The 16,215-nt window shown below is 53.8% G+C and overlaps 1 protein-coding gene across 1 annotated transcript in view; it reads left to right on the top strand.

Moving 5' to 3' along the window:
• Positions 1-7,979: 7,979 nt before the first annotated feature.
• TJAP1 (tight junction associated protein 1) overlaps positions 7,980-16,215 on the top strand; it is a 16,931-nt gene continuing 8,695 nt past the window's right edge. The window contains exons 1-3 of the mRNA XM_018555732.1: positions 7,980-8,063; positions 8,532-8,670; positions 14,759-14,787. Of these exons, the coding sequence (XP_018411234.1) occupies positions 8,554-8,670; positions 14,759-14,787 (146 nt within the window). The 5' untranslated portion in view covers positions 7,980-8,063; positions 8,532-8,553. The remainder of the gene's footprint in view (positions 8,064-8,531; positions 8,671-14,758; positions 14,788-16,215) is intronic.

Genomic DNA, 16,215 nt, shown 5'->3' with positions numbered 1-16,215 from the left:
TCCCTGGCGGTCCTTTGCAATTTACACTTTACATTCAGCAGCTTTAATAGTAGAGCTGTGGCTCTCTTACACACACATCATACGGCCCCCTCCCCGTCCATTCACTGAACTCCTTGTATTTTGTGACTGGGTTCACATTGTACAAAGCATTCTGAGAATGGACGGGGGCGAGGAGGGGTAGAGGAACGACAGCGTGGCTCCTGTGTAGGAGAGTCGCAAGTCTCCCGTTGGAATGCCGGATCTATAACGAAAGCCCGCCATGGATAAAAGTGTAAATTGTACAGAACAGCCAGCGATCCAGGAGGATCAGGACCTCCACCTCGTGACACTTCACTACTTTAGACTTTTAAATCAACATTTCTTAACGCAAATGGTCGGCTTATGCGTGATAAAAGGTGGAACAATGTTGCTGTACACAGTGTGACATGTCGGGGACCTATTAATGTAGATTGATCAAGTTACTGACAGGTCCTCTTTAATTTCAGGCCGCACTTCATACACGACGTGTCCCGTGTTTCGGAAGGTGGAGGGATAGAGCGAAGTCGTACTCCGGGTAATGTGCGGAGGGCAGGGGCACTCTTTGTATTGTGGTGACCCACATTGTGGAGGGTGTAGCCAGGCTCGGGAGGAAATTCTGGGCAGGTTGCTTCATCGCCTCCACGTGCGCGGGTCGCACTTCTCATTCCTTACGCTGCTCAGGTTACCAGCCCTGCCAGGTCTTGTCTGGACGTGGGAGGGTGATGGAGTGTGTTTTTGTCTTGTGTGTGTTTTTCTGGCGTACGACCGCTCTCCGCATTCTTCCAGCTACGAGTCAGAGCGGCACGCTGTTTCTAGCCTCCGGGCACAAACTTTTTACAGGAGACATGAGAAGGGAGGGGCCGCGCTACGCGTGTCTTCACCTGGTTACACCTGGAGCCCACAGGCGTGCCTCATGAGGGGTGGAGGAGGGGACGCTTCTACACAAATAGATCTCTACCACCACCTGGTGCCGGGGGCCCGTTTCCGTCGCCTAGTGCCACAATGTACGATATAGGCCCTCCGCTGCGAATGCTGCGCTCCTGAGGGTGAGGGCTCCGTATGCTGCCAGGATGTAGAACAAATCTTCCTTATGATCTGTGCTACCTTTAGTCTGTACTGCCTAGAGGGGGGGTTTATTTTTTGGAGAAGAACACTACTTTATAATGGTGGCTCCTTCATCAGATGTTGTAGAGCAGTGCTACTGTATGGTGACGGCTCCCTCTGCTGGTGGTTGTAGAGCAGTGCTGCATAGTGACTGATCCCTTTGCTGGTGGTTGTAGAGCAGTGCTGCATAGTGACTGATCCCTTTGCTGGTGGTTGTAGAGCAGTGCTGCATAGTGACTGATCCCTTTGCTGGTGGTTGTAGAGCAGTGCTGCATAGTGACTGATCCCTTTGCTGGTGGTTGTAGAGCAGTGCTGCATAGTGACTGATCCCTTTGCTGGTGGTTGTAGAGCAGTGCTGCATAGTGACTGATCCCTTTGCTGGTGGTTGTAGAGCAGTGCTGCATAGTGACTGATCCCTTTGCTGGTGGTTGTAGAGCAGTGCTGCATAGTGACTGATCCCTTTGCTGGTGGTTGTAGAGCAGTGCTGCATAGTGACTGATCCCTTTGCTGGTGGTTGTAGAGCAGTGCTGCATAGTGACTGATCCCTTTGCTGGTGGTTGTAGAGCAGTGCTGCATAGTGACTGATCCCTTTGCTGGTGGTTGTAGAGCAGTGCTGCATAGTGACTGATCCCTTTGCTGGTGGTTGTAGAGCAGTGCTGCATAGTGACTGATCCCTTTGCTGGTGGTTGTAGAGCAGTGCTGCATAGTGACTGATCCCTTTGCTGGTGGTTGTAGAGCAGTGCTGCATAGTGACTGATCCCTTTGCTGGTGGTTGTAGAGCAGTGCTGCATAGTGACTGATCCCTTTGCTGGTGGTTGTAGAGCAGTGCTGCATAGTGACTGATCCCTTTGCTGGTGGTTGTAGAGCAGTGCTGCATAGTGACTGATCCCTTTGCTGGTGGTTGTAGAGCAGTGCTGCATAGTGACTGATCCCTTTGCTGGTGGTTGTAGAGCAGTGCTGCATAGTGACTGATCCCTTTGCTGGTGGTTGTAGAGCAGTGCTGCATAGTGACTGATCCCTTTGCTGGTGGTTGTAGAGCAGTGCTGCATAGTGACTGATCCCTTTGCTGGTGGTTGTAGAGCAGTGCTGCATAGTGACTGATCCCTTTGCTGGTGGTTGTAGAGCAGTGCTGCATAGTGACTGATCCCTTTGCTGGTGGTTGTAGAGCAGTGCTGCATAGTGACTGATCCCTTTGCTGGTGGTTGTAGAGCAGTGCTGCATAGTGACTGATCCCTTTGCTGGTGGTTGTAGAGCAGTGCTGCATAGTGACTGATCCCTTTGCTGGTGGTTGTAGAGCAGTGCTGCATAGTGACTGATCCCTTTGCTGGTGGTTGTAGAGCAGTGCTGCATAGTGACTGATCCCTTTGCTGGTGGTTGTAGAGCAGTGCTGCATAGTGACTGATCCCTTTGCTGGTGGTTGTAGAGCAGTGCTGCATAGTGACTGATCCCTTTGCTGGTGGTTGTAGAGCAGTGCTGCATAGTGACTGATCCCTTTGCTGGTGGTTGTAGAGCAGTGCTGCATAGTGACTGATCCCTTTGCTGGTGGTTGTAGAGCAGTGCTGCATAGTGACTGATCCCTTTGCTGGTGGTTGTAGAGCAGTGCTGCATAGTGACTGATCCCTTTGCTGGTGGTTGTAGAGCAGTGCTGCATAGTGACTGATCCCTTTGCTGGTGGTTGTAGAGCAGTGCTGCATAGTGACTGATCCCTTTGCTGGTGGTTGTAGAGCAGTGCTGCATAGTGACTGATCCCTTTGCTGGTGGTTGTAGAGCAGTGCTGCATAGTGACTGATCCCTTTGCTGGTGGTTGTAGAGCAGTGCTGCATAGTGACTGATCCCTTTGCTGGTGGTTGTAGAGCAGTGCTGCATAGTGACTGATCCCTTTGCTGGTGGTTGTAGAGCAGTGCTGCATAGTGACTGATCCCTTTGCTGGTGGTTGTAGAGCAGTGCTGCATAGTGACTGATCCCTTTGCTGGTGGTTGTAGAGCAGTGCTGCATAGTGACTGATCCCTTTGCTGGTGGTTGTAGAGCAGTGCTGCATAGTGACTGATCCCTTTGCTGGTGGTTGTAGAGCAGTGCTGCATAGTGACTGATCCCTTTGCTGGTGGTTGTAGAGCAGTGCTGCATAGTGACTGATCCCTTTGCTGGTGGTTGTAGAGCAGTGCTGCATAGTGACTGATCCCTTTGCTGGTGGTTGTAGAGCAGTGCTGCATAGTGACTGATCCCTTTGCTGGTGGTTGTAGAGCAGTGCTGCATAGTGACTGATCCCTTTGCTGGTGGTTGTAGAGCAGTGCTGCATAGTGACTGATCCCTTTGCTGGTGGTTGTAGAGCAGTGCTGCATAGTGACTGATCCCTTTGCTGGTGGTTGTAGAGCAGTGCTGCATAGTGACTGATCCCTTTGCTGGTGGTTGTAGAGCAGTGCTGCATAGTGACTGATCCCTTTGCTGGTGGTTGTAGAGCAGTGCTGCATAGTGACTGATCCCTTTGCTGGTGGTTGTAGAGCAGTGCTGCATAGTGACTGATCCCTTTGCTGGTGGTTGTAGAGCAGTGCTGCATAGTGACTGATCCCTTTGCTGGTGGTTGTAGAGCAGTGCTGCATAGTGACTGATCCCTTTGCTGGTGGTTGTAGAGCAGTGCTGCATAGTGACTGATCCCTTTGCTGGTGGTTGTAGAGCAGTGCTGCATAGTGACTGATCCCTTTGCTGGTGGTTGTAGAGCAGTGCTGCATAGTGACTGATCCCTTTGCTGGTGGTTGTAGAGCAGTGCTGCATAGTGACTGATCCCTTTGCTGGTGGTTGTAGAGCAGTGCTGCATAGTGACTGATCCCTTTGCTGGTGGTTGTAGAGCAGTGCTGCATAGTGACTGATCCCTTTGCTGGTGGTTGTAGAGCAGTGCTGCATAGTGACTGATCCCTTTGCTGGTGGTTGTAGAGCAGTGCTGCATAGTGACTGATCCCTTTGCTGGTGGTTGTAGAGCAGTGCTGCATAGTGACTGATCCCTTTGCTGGTGGTTGTAGAGCAGTGCTGCATAGTGACTGATCCCTTTGCTGGTGGTTGTAGAGCAGTGCTGCATAGTGACTGATCCCTTTGCTGGTGGTTGTAGAGCAGTGCTGCATAGTGACTGATCCCTTTGCTGGTGGTTGTAGAGCAGTGCTGCATAGTGACTGATCCCTTTGCTGGTGGTTGTAGAGCAGTGCTGCATAGTGACTGATCCCTTTGCTGGTGGTTGTAGAGCAGTGCTGCATAGTGACTGATCCCTTTGCTGGTGGTTGTAGAGCAGTGCTGCATAGTGACTGATCCCTTTGCTGGTGGTTGTAGAGCAGTGCTGCATAGTGACTGATCCCTTTGCTGGTGGTTGTAGAGCAGTGCTGCATAGTGACTGATCCCTTTGCTGGTGGTTGTAGAGCAGTGCTGCATAGTGACTGATCCCTTTGCTGGTGGTTGTAGAGCAGTGCTGCATAGTGACTGATCCCTTTGCTGGTGGTTGTAGAGCAGTGCTGCATAGTGACTGATCCCTTTGCTGGTGGTTGTAGAGCAGTGCTGCATAGTGACTGATCCCTTTGCTGGTGGTTGTAGAGCAGTGCTGCATAGTGACTGATCCCTTTGCTGGTGGTTGTAGAGCAGTGCTGCATAGTGACTGATCCCTTTGCTGGTGGTTGTAGAGCAGTGCTGCATAGTGACTGATCCCTTTGCTGGTGGTTGTAGAGCAGTGCTGCATAGTGACTGATCCCTTTGCTGGTGGTTGTAGAGCAGTGCTGCATAGTGACTGATCCCTTTGCTGGTGGTTGTAGAGCAGTGCTGCATAGTGACTGATCCCTTTGCTGGTGGTTGTAGAGCAGTGCTGCATAGTGACTGATCCCTTTGCTGGTGGTTGTAGAGCAGTGCTGCATAGTGACTGATCCCTTTGCTGGTGGTTGTAGAGCAGTGCTGCATAGTGACTGATCCCTTTGCTGGTGGTTGTAGAGCAGTGCTGCATAGTGACTGATCCCTTTGCTGGTGGTTGTAGAGCAGTGCTGCATAGTGACTGATCCCTTTGCTGGTGGTTGTAGAGCAGTGCTGCATAGTGACTGATCCCTTTGCTGGTGGTTGTAGAGCAGTGCTGCATAGTGACTGATCCCTTTGCTGGTGGTTGTAGGGTAGTGCTATATGGTGAGTAATCCCTCTGCCGATTATTGTAGAGCAGGGCTGTATAGTGACGGCTCCCTCTGGGGGTTGTGGTAGGGCAGTGCTGTATAGTGACTGCTCCCTCTGCCGGTTGTTTGTAGGGCAGTGCACTATGATGACTGATCCCTCTGCCAATTGTTAGGGAAGCAGTGCTCCTAGATGACGGCTCCCTCTGCCGTTTGTAGAGCAGTGCAGTATGGTGACTGATCCCTCTGCCAATTGTTAGGGAGGCAGTGCTGTATGGCTCTGTCTGCCAATTGCTGTAGAGCAATGATGTATAATTATGGCTGCCTCTGCCAGTTGTTGTGGACAGTACTTTATGGTGATGGCTCTCTCTCTTGGTGAATACAGGTTAGTTGTAACCTGTTGGTTATAATGACAATGTCAGACTCCCTTCTACTGTGGTTCTTCAGTCTGCTAGGATCAGAGTCGGATGGTGTGGTGATGAAGACAGATAGGTGTGTTAAGTGGGGAGGAAGGTGGCTGGATAGAGATTAGGACAGGTAGGTGTGTGTCAGGTGGAGGGGATGGGGATTAGGACAGGTAGGTGTGTGTCAGGTGAAGCGGATGGTGATTGGATAGAGATTAGGACAGGTAGGTGTGTGTCAGGTGGAGGGGATGGGGATTAGGACAGGTAGCTGTGTGTCAGGTGGAGAGGACGGGAATGGGCTGGAGATAGGGACGAGTAGTTGTGTCACCTGGTGAGGATGGTGATATGGATGGGTAGGTGTAAATCAGATGGGGAGGATTGGCATGGAACATTGACTGGCACTGCGCTGTAGGCTGCTGTGGTGACAGGTGTCTGTGCTCACATTTCACAGGTATGATGCTGATTCCAGCAGCTTGAATTACTTCGGTGTAACCAGGACTTGGGACAAAGACTGCAGATCCCTCTCTAGAGATGGTGGCATGCATGTCTACAGAGGAGCGTCCTTATCAGGTGAGCCCCTTACCCTTACCACCATTATCCCAATTTCTCCCCCTCCTTACACCCAGGATTATCCTGATATCTCCCCTCCCTGTACCCAACAGTAACCAGATATCTCTCCCTTTCTTGCACCTGCATTATTCCAATATTGCCCCTCTCTGTATCCAGCATCTCCCTTCCCCATACCTGGAGTTATCCTGATATATTATTTCCATGCATTCTAGTTGTGTGTTGTTTGTTTCATGCTGGGGCCGTTCGGCTGCTCCAGCTCCGTTATTTGATGTCTTGTGTGGAATTCCTTAAGTCACCTGACTTGCACTTTGCTCTTTCTGCTCTCTCTCCACCTCGCTATTCATTCCATTATCCCCCATTCCTGTTCCCTTCACTCTCCAGACTCCTCGCCCATCTCCCCTGACACTCTGGCCTCTCCTCGCCCGGCTCCCCTGACACTCTGGCCTCTCCTCGCCCGGCTCCCCTGACACTCTGGCCTCTCCTCGCCCGGCTCCCCTGACACTCTGGCCTCCTTGCTCTCTTGTCCTCTGGCCTCCCCACTCTTCTGTCCTCACCCTCCTGCCTCCAGAGAAGCATCTTTTGTTGTGTCGCCCTGTACGCATTGATGTTGGTGTGTAATGTGTGTGTCTGTCCCTTCTCAGGAGTCCTGATCAGAGGAGGATCTTCCAGCTGATCCCGGGTCCAGCTTTTGCGGTGAGTCGGATCAGCCATCACATGCTGGTTCACCGGGGCCCTGGATTAGTTCTGAGGAGCCCATTGTCTTGTATCACCTCATGCACCTGCTTGTGCACATTCTCATGTACCTTGCAGAGCTGCGTGCACACTTTGGCACTTACAGTACTCAGCTGTGTGTGCACTCACATGCCACAATGTAGAGCGCTTTAACACCGTACAATGACCGTACTGCACAGTTTGAGATGTGGTTGTAACTTTGTGTAGTGTTCTCTTGCATCACATCCTGGGTGTTTGATTTTTGGTGGCTGAGGTCACTGTGTATCCGCTGCCCCTCCCCCCTCTTTGTTCCATTTGTTGGCTGAATTGATCAGAGTTCCTCCACTGTCAGATCAATACTCAGCCTGTGGCTCCCTGTTCTGTGTTCTCAGTGCCATGTCTGTACTGTGTAGCCTATACCTAACATCCTGACACCTTCTGCCTCCATAGAAGCACTTCTCGTGGATCCAGGATGAGCAGCGTTGCCCCTTCCAAGAAACCGTACCGCAAGGCTCCTCCACAGCACCGAGAGAGCCGCCATGACCCACCTGCAGCGCGGGGGGAGGAGACTCCAGAGCAGCCAAGTAAGGTAACTGCACCTCGGGGGCCTGTTTACCAGAGAACATGTTTCAGTAGAGCTGTGGCTGTGGAGTTAAAGGAGGCCGAAGGCTCAGATGTTAGTAATATTAGTTGTTCCTCCTCCTGGTCTCTAGCGTCCAGCAATGACAAGGACGCCGACTGGGAGGGTACGCGTGGGGTCAGATCACAGTCGTTGCTCCGCAGGGTGAAATCGCTCCGCATTCGGGGAAAGCAGGGCCGAGCTTCGCGTTTCAGGGGGCTGCGAAGGTTCCTGAGCCGCAGCGAGGAGAATCACTCTGGCCTCTCCTCGCCCGGCTCCCCTGACACTCTGGCCTCTCCTCGCCCGGCTCCCCTGACACTCTGGCCTCCTTGCTCTCTTGTCCTCTGGCCTCCCCACTCTTCTGTCCTCACCCTCCTGCCTCCAGAGAAGCATCTTTTGTTGTGTCGCCCTGTACGCATTGATGTTGGTGTGTAATGTGTGTGTCTGTCCCTTCTCAGGAGTCCTGATCAGAGGAGGATCTTCCAGCTGATCCCGGGTCCAGCTTTTGCGGTGAGTCGGATCAGCCATCACATGCTGGTTCACCGGGGCCCTGGATTAGTTCTGAGGAGCCCATTGTCTTGTATCACCTCATGCACCTGCTTGTGCACATTCTCATGTACCTTGCAGAGCTGCGTGCACACTTTGGCACTTACAGTACTCAGCTGTGTGTGCACTCACATGCCACAATGTAGAGCGCTTTAACACCGTACAATGACCGTACTGCACAGTTTGAGATGTGGTTGTAACTTTGTGTAGTGTTCTCTTGCATCACATCCTGGGTGTTTGATTTTTGGTGGCTGAGGTCACTGTGTATCCGCTGCCCCTCCCCCCTCTTTGTTCCATTTGTTGGCTGAATTGATCAGAGTTCCTCCACTGTCAGATCAATACTCAGCCTGTGGCTCCCTGTTCTGTGTTCTCAGTGCCATGTCTGTACTGTGTAGCCTATACCTAACATCCTGACACCTTCTGCCTCCATAGAAGCACTTCTCGTGGATCCAGGATGAGCAGCGTTGCCCCTTCCAAGAAACCGTACCGCAAGGCTCCTCCACAGCACCGAGAGAGCCGCCATGACCCACCTGCAGCGCGGGGGGAGGAGACTCCAGAGCAGCCAAGTAAGGTAACTGCACCTCGGGGGCCTGTTTACCAGAGAACATGTTTCAGTAGAGCTGTGGCTGTGGAGTTAAAGGAGGCCGAAGGCTCAGATGTTAGTAATATTAGTTGTTCCTCCTCCTGGTCTCTAGCGTCCAGCAATGACAAGGACGCCGACTGGGAGGGTACGCGTGGGGTCAGATCACAGTCGTTGCTCCGCAGGGTGAAATCGCTCCGCATTCGGGGAAAGCAGGGCCGAGCTTCGCGTTTCAGGGGGCTGCGAAGGTTCCTGAGCCGCAGCGAGGAGAACGTTGCCGTGTCGGAAGGTGTGGTACACAAGGGCAAAAGCCGCAGCCTGGAGCGTAGCCTGGTCTTCAAAGAGCCGGCAGAAGTCTTGGCACCAAAAAAAACTCGCCAGTCAGCCACATCTCAGCCTCTGAAAAGTATCCTGAAACACCCTGGCACCCTGAGCATCAGCCCCAAATCACATCCAGGCAAGACCCGTTGCGAGAAAGCGCGATCTCCGCTCGCTTTGTCGCCATCACAGGGGGATGCAGGGAGAGGCAGATCACCATCACCAGATAGGAAGAGCCAGCAAGACAAAGCCAACTTCTCCAGGTTCCTGGATGAGATCACCTCTAGGGTACTGAGCCCGACAAATCTGCAGGCCACCAGGCCGAGAGGAGTCGGTGCTAGCACGGATGAGGAAGGTCCAGGTTCTGCTATAAGAACACCTGGAAACAGCACTGGAGCCGCCGTAGAGGACGGGAACAAGAAGAGTTTGGAAAGGACAGGGAGACGGAGATCCATGTCTCCTGGTCACCAGAGCGGCCAGAAAAGGTCACCGGACACCAGGGAGAGAACGAAGTGCGGGCCAGCCGGGTCTGACTATGCTGGGCTTTCATTTTCTGGGCACACTTCCCCAGAGTCAGAAGCCAAGGAGGGCAATAAAGGCAAATCAACCACACAATACAGCAAAGAGCGTTCCCAGACCCCGTCGGAGCTCGGCTACCCGGATACCGAGTCCCTCTCATCGGTGTCTCACTGGAGCCCCGAGGGAAAAAGCCCCTCGCCTCGTGCATCGCCGTCACCTAATACTACTGGAAAGAAGGTTAGTGTTCCATGACGTCACCTTCATGTCCCCGTTCCATGGATGTTGTCCTGAATCTCAGCAATCGATTTACCCATCACCCATTGATGAGGCCAAACCATGTTTCCTGCTGACATCCCACCAATCCCATCACATCACCATCTCCTGTCCTCCGTTCTCAGCCCTCCATGCCCTGTACCCTGTTTTTTCTATACTGTGTCCCCAACATTCTTCTTCTGTCCTCCCCAGAATGCTCACCATCTCCCATTACTCTTCTTTTGTCATTATTCCCGGGTCTCTTATCCTCCATCCTCGGCCTCTATATGATCTTTTTCTTGTCCTCCATGTGCTTTCCCCTCTCGTCAATGTTCACCTCTACCCCCCTATCTTCCATCGTCCCTTGCCTGTCCTTCATTCCTGGCCTCTTCCCCTTATTTTCCATCCTCTTTCCTGTCCTCCATCTGCGGTCTCTACCCCCTCTATCTTCTATTGTCCCTTGCCTGTCCTCCATCCCTGGCCTCTACTCCCCATGTTCCATTCTCTTTCCTTTCCTCCATCCCTGGCCTTTGTCCCCTGTCCTCCTTTTCTACCTCCTGCATCGGCAATCTGTCCTCCATCCTATGCTGTAACCTCCTATCTTTTTTTTCACTGCTCAGTTCATCTATTTCGCCTCTGTGTGACCTCCTCATGTCAAAACCTTTTTTTCTGGAGACCTCCAACCCTTAGACCCGTGTCTTTCTCACATAGAGACCTTCCTTACCCTGAGGACATTGCTTTGATTTTTGGCCTCTTTTCTGTTTTGGTGATCCTGGCACCAATGTTATTATATCGGTGACACCGGCTCGGTGTATTACTTGCACCAAGTACTCTTGTGTTTAATGTTTTCTCATATCGTTATCCTGCTCACAGCTTTATAGGAAACCCCCTTCCCTGTCTGTGTTCATTTTATTGGGTTTTGCTTTTTACTGAACCCTTTCTAATTGGGTGCCATTGCCATTAGAGCCAGCAGACATTCCAGACACATTCTGACCCATGTCAGAGAGAGATCAGGGAGCTTGTGTCGGTGATGGACGGGGTGCGGTGCGTGTATCACCAATACCATACCGTGCTTCTCATACAGCCTGACACAGGAAGAACATTTCCCGGGGGGGAATTTTTTGTATAGATTTGATCTTTGCTGGAGTGTTACCTAATAATTCAGTAATTCTCATATCTGTGACGTCTCTGGTATTCTCCCAGTGATAGGATCATCCAGCCATGAATATGGAATGGCTGCGTCTGGATATGTCAGTAATCTGCGTATATCGAGAAGAGTTTTGGGAGTCCCTTGGACTGAATTGGATCACATTGTCCTTTGTTGTGCAGAGAATCCATGTTCATGTGTTTTCCCGGGGAAGGCGCATTGTCATATATGGTACATGAATAGGAGAGATGAGTGAAAATGCCGATGTGCACTGAGCCGCAGTGACAGGAGCCGGAGGTCATCCATAGCTGCACTGCAAATGGAAATATAAATACAATTCTATTTGAAACCTTATTGGTTGTGTATATAGCGAAGCTTGATATGTGCCATGTCATCAAAATCTGTATTTGTATAACTTAGTAATCTGAGTATGGTAGTGAAGAGTATACGGTGCATGGGGAGTTGATGGGTGTGTGGTTGGGATTAGTGCACAATATGGGGGGACCTGGGAGGATGGGAGTGGGGCAAGGAGGGGGTGCACTGCACAGAGGAGTGGCGGTGTAGGAAGGGGTGCAAGGGTTGATGAGAGTGTAGAGGTGAGCTGTACAAGGTATGGAGGGGATGGGTGCGCAGTATAGTGGACATTAATGTATGCAGTGGTGTGAGTGTGATGGGTAAGGGTGTGCAGTACAAGAGGCACATTGGACCAGTGACAGACTGTGGTGGCAAGGGGTACATTGGGCTAGTTATGGACTATAGTGGGCAGGGGTACATTGGGTCAGTGATGGGGCTGTGGTCGGGAGGGGTACGTTGGGGCTGTGATGTGAAGGGGTACTGTGGTGGGGAAGGTTACATTGGGCCAGTGATGGGACTGTGGTGGGGAGGGGTACGTTGGGCCAGTGATGGGGCTGTGGTGGGGAGGGGTACATTGGGCCACTGATGGGGCTGTGGTGGGGAGGGGTACGTTGGGCTAGTGGTCGGGAGGGGTACATTGGGCCACTGATGGGGCTGTGGTGGGGAGGGGTACGTTGGGCTAGTGGTCGGGAGGGGTACATTGGGCCACTGATGGGGCTGTGGTGGGGAGGGGTACGTTGGGCTAGTGGTCGGGAGGGGTACATTGGGCCACTGATGGGGCTGTGGTGGGGAGGGGTACGTTGGGCTAGTGGTCGGGAGGGGTACATTGGGCCACTGATGGGGCTGTGGTGGGGAGGGGTACGTTGGGCTAGTGGTCGGGAGGGGTACATTGGGCCACTGATGGGGCTGTGGTGGGGAGGGGTACGTTGGGCTAGTGGTCGGGAGGGGTACATTGGGCCACTGATGGGGCTGTGGTGGGGAGGGGTACGTTGGGCTAGTGGTCGGGAGGGGTACATTGGGCCACTGATGGGGCTGTGGTGGGGAGGGGTACGTTGGGCTAGTGGTCGGGAGGGGTACATTGGGCCACTGATGGGGCTGTGGTGGGGAGGGGTACGTTGGGCTAGTGGTCGGGAGGGGTACATTGGGCCACTGATGGGGCTGTGGTGGGGAGGGGTACGTTGGGCTAGTGGTCGGGAGGGGTACATTGGGCCACTGATGGGGCTGTGGTGGGGAGGGGTACGTTGGGCTAGTGGTCGGGAGGGGTACATTGGGCCACTGATGGGGCTGTGGTGGGGAGGGGTACGTTGGGCTAGTGGTCGGGAGGGGTACATTGGGCCACTGATGGGGCTGTGGTGGGGAGGGGTACGTTGGGCTAGTGGTCGGGAGGGGTACATTGGGCCACTGATGGGGCTGTGGTGGGGAGGGGTACGTTGGGCTAGTGGTCGGGAGGGGTACATTGGGCCACTGATGGGGCTGTGGTGGGGAGGGGTACGTTGGGCTAGTGGTCGGGAGGGGTACATTGGGCCACTGATGGGGCTGTGGTGGGGAGGGGTACGTTGGGCTAGTGGTCGGGAGGGGTACATTGGGCCACTGATGGGGCTGTGGTGGGGAGGGGTACGTTGGGCTAGTGGTCGGGAGGGGTACATTGGGCCACTGATGGGGCTGTGGTGGGGAGGGGTACGTTGGGCTAGTGGTCGGGAGGGGTACATTGGGCCACTGATGGGGCTGTGGTGGGGAGGGGTACGTTGGGCTAGTGGTCGGGAGGGGTACATTGGGCCACTGATGGGGCTGTGGTGGGGAGGGGTACGTTGGGCTAGTGGTCGGGAGGGGTACATTGGGCCACTGATGGGGCTGTGGTGGGGAGGGGTACGTTGGGCTAGTGGTCGGGAGGGGTACATTGGGCCACTGATGGGGCTGTGGTGGGGAGGGGTACGTTGGGCTAGTGGTCGGGAGGGGTACATTGGGCCACTGATGGGGCTGTGGTGGGGAGGGGTACGTTGGGCTAGTGGTCGGGAGGGGTACATTGGGCCACTGATGGGGCTGTGGTGGGGAGGGGTACGTTGGGCTAGTGGTCGGGAGGGGTACATTGGGCCACTGATGGGGCTGTGGTGGGGAGGGGTACGTTGGGCTAGTGGTCGGGAGGGGTACATTGGGCCACTGATGGGGCTGTGGTGGGGAGGGGTACGTTGGGCTAGTGGTCGGGAGGGGTACATTGGGCCACTGATGGGGCTGTGGTGGGGAGGGGTACGTTGGGCTAGTGGTCGGGAGGGGTACATTGGGCCACTGATGGGGCTGTGGTGGGGAGGGGTACGTTGGGCTAGTGGTCGGGAGGGGTACATTGGGCCACTGATGGGGCTGTGGTGGGGAGGGGTACGTTGGGCTAGTGGTCGGGAGGGGTACATTGGGCCACTGATGGGGCTGTGGTGGGGAGGGGTACGTTGGGCTAGTGGTCGGGAGGGGTACATTGGGCCACTGATGGGGCTGTGGTGGGGAGGGGTACGTTGGGCTAGTGGTCGGGAGGGGTACATTGGGCCACTGATGGGGCTGTGGTGGGGAGGGGTACGTTGGGCTAGTGGTCGGGAGGGGTACATTGGGCCACTGATGGGGCTGTGGTGGGGAGGGGTACGTTGGGCTAGTGGTCGGGAGGGGTACATTGGGCCACTGATGGGGCTGTGGTGGGGAGGGGTACGTTGGGCTAGTGGTCGGGAGGGGTACATTGGGCCACTGATGGGGCTGTGGTGGGGAGGGGTACGTTGGGCTAGTGGTCGGGAGGGGTACATTGGGCCACTGATGGGGCTGTGGTGGGGAGGGGTACGTTGGGCTAGTGGTCGGGAGGGGTACATTGGGCCACTGATGGGGCTGTGGTGGGGAGGGGTACGTTGGGCTAGTGGTCGGGAGGGGTACATTGGGCCACTGATGGGGCTGTGGTGGGGAGGGGTACGTTGGGCTAGTGGTCGGGAGGGGTACATTGGGCCACTGATGGGGCTGTGGTGGGGAGGGGTACGTTGGGCTAGTGGTCGGGAGGGGTACATTGGGCCACTGATGGGGCTGTGGTGGGGAGGGGTACGTTGGGCTAGTGGTCGGGAGGGGTACATTGGGCCACTGATGGGGCTGTGGTGGGGAGGGGTACGTTGGGCTAGTGGTCGGGAGGGGTACATTGGGCCACTGATGGGGCTGTGGTGGGGAGGGGTACGTTGGGCTAGTGGTCGGGAGGGGTACATTGGGCCACTGATGGGGCTGTGGTGGGGAGGGGTACGTTGGGCTAGTGGTCGGGAGGGGTACATTGGGCCAGTGATGGGGCTGTGGTCAGGAGGGGTACATTGGGCCAGTGATGGGGCTGTGGTGGGGAGTGGTACATTGGGCCAGTGATGTGAAGGGGTACTTTGGACCCATGATGGGACAGTGACAGGGAGGGATACGCAGTGCATGGAGCTGATGGAGGGGGTATAATGATGACGGTGACTGACCCTCTTCTATCTTTTTTTTCAGGAAACGCTGACAGAAGGAGACCGGATCAAGTAAGTTTTCATGTTCTCACCTGACTGACATGATTCAGGGCCTCTGTTTATGGAACACGAAGTGACCTATTTACTGTCATTTCTCACCTACTGAAACCACCCTCTTGTCGGAGGATTGTAGGGTGGTTGCTATGGGTTACTGCCCTCTGTTTTGTGACACCATCCCAGCAGACTAGACATTTATTTACCTTGCAGCATATCTCTGTGTCCAATGAGCAAGCAGGATCTCTGCTAAACAACTGCTGGAATTAAATCTGTAACAGGATAAACCACCTACAGATTATATTGTTTTCAGTAGGTCTGACCAAAAGGAGAGAGATTTTCATGAGAGTGGAACAGTAATGCACAATCACAGCAAGCAGAGCGTGTCTGTATATTAAGCAAATATGGCCGCCGTACGGCTGTGTATACATAATATGTGAACAGAAGCACAGTTATTGCAGCGGCAGATGTAGAAATGGTGAAATGTTGCCTTTCACTTCATGTAAACGGGTCCTGGGAATCCCTGTGCTGCTGCCCCTTGTCTGAAGCCACATTACGTCCTGCTATTCACAATGTCGTGTCAGCTCATCCCTCTTCTGTAATCTGACCGGAGGGGGTCACATGACTCTCCATGCAATCCGCAGAGCAGTGAATCTAGGCCAGAGGGGGGACTCCAGAGCCAGGAACAAGGGGGGGGTTAACTGGTCGCCATAGTAAGGTGCTCCGGGGGATGAGCAATCAATGGCGGAGCTGGTCAGCCCTGTGTAAGGGATTAGAGGAGGCAGCATCTGAGTGACTGTTCTGTGATAACGGCACCGTCTGTGTTCCTGGCTGCAGAACTCGCGCTGTGACCTCATTCAGGGAAGCGGTGTATAAAGCAAGCTGCTGTAACCCATAGCAACCAATCCGCAGCCTGATAATGAGGTGATCCCATTGCCAGTTATAATCCAGATTGGCTTCAGGGGGGGTGACTGCCTGGGAGGCATTATCTGGTGATCTTTCCTACTATGAAGTCTACATTGAATCAGCCATTAATGTTCTGTATTGTTCCCGCTATGTCCAGCCGCTTATTGCCAACGCTCCCTTTCTGGGCAGCACAACAAGTTGCATTTGGGTTTGTGGAAATTGGACGATGCAGACCTTTGCTGGCTGTTATGCTTGTCCTCTGGCTTCTGGCCTGGAAAAAGTGTACAGCTAGAGAAGCCATAACTCCTGATCCGTGTACTTGCTCCGTACCAGTACCCAGCAGAGCGTGGCCTGGGCAGGCGCACATTAATGATTCAGTGTGGAACACTGTGCGTCTCGGTGTAAGCTTACGCTCGCTCTCCGGTTACTGCCAGACGAGACTCCATCATTGTTCCCTGCACAGACTGCATGTCATCATCATCCTCTAAGATGGAGCCCTATAAATGAAAGTTCTCATTTATAAAACAGTATCACACAGCT

This window comes from Nanorana parkeri, unplaced genomic scaffold (genome assembly GCF_000935625.1).
Source record: "Nanorana parkeri isolate BGI_ZX_2015 unplaced genomic scaffold, ASM93562v1 scaffold210, whole genome shotgun sequence".
In the NCBI taxonomy this organism is placed as follows: Eukaryota; Metazoa; Chordata; class Amphibia; order Anura; family Dicroglossidae; genus Nanorana; species Nanorana parkeri.
Note: the sequence above shows the minus strand (reverse complement) of the source record. Positions and strands in the feature narration are given on the sequence as shown.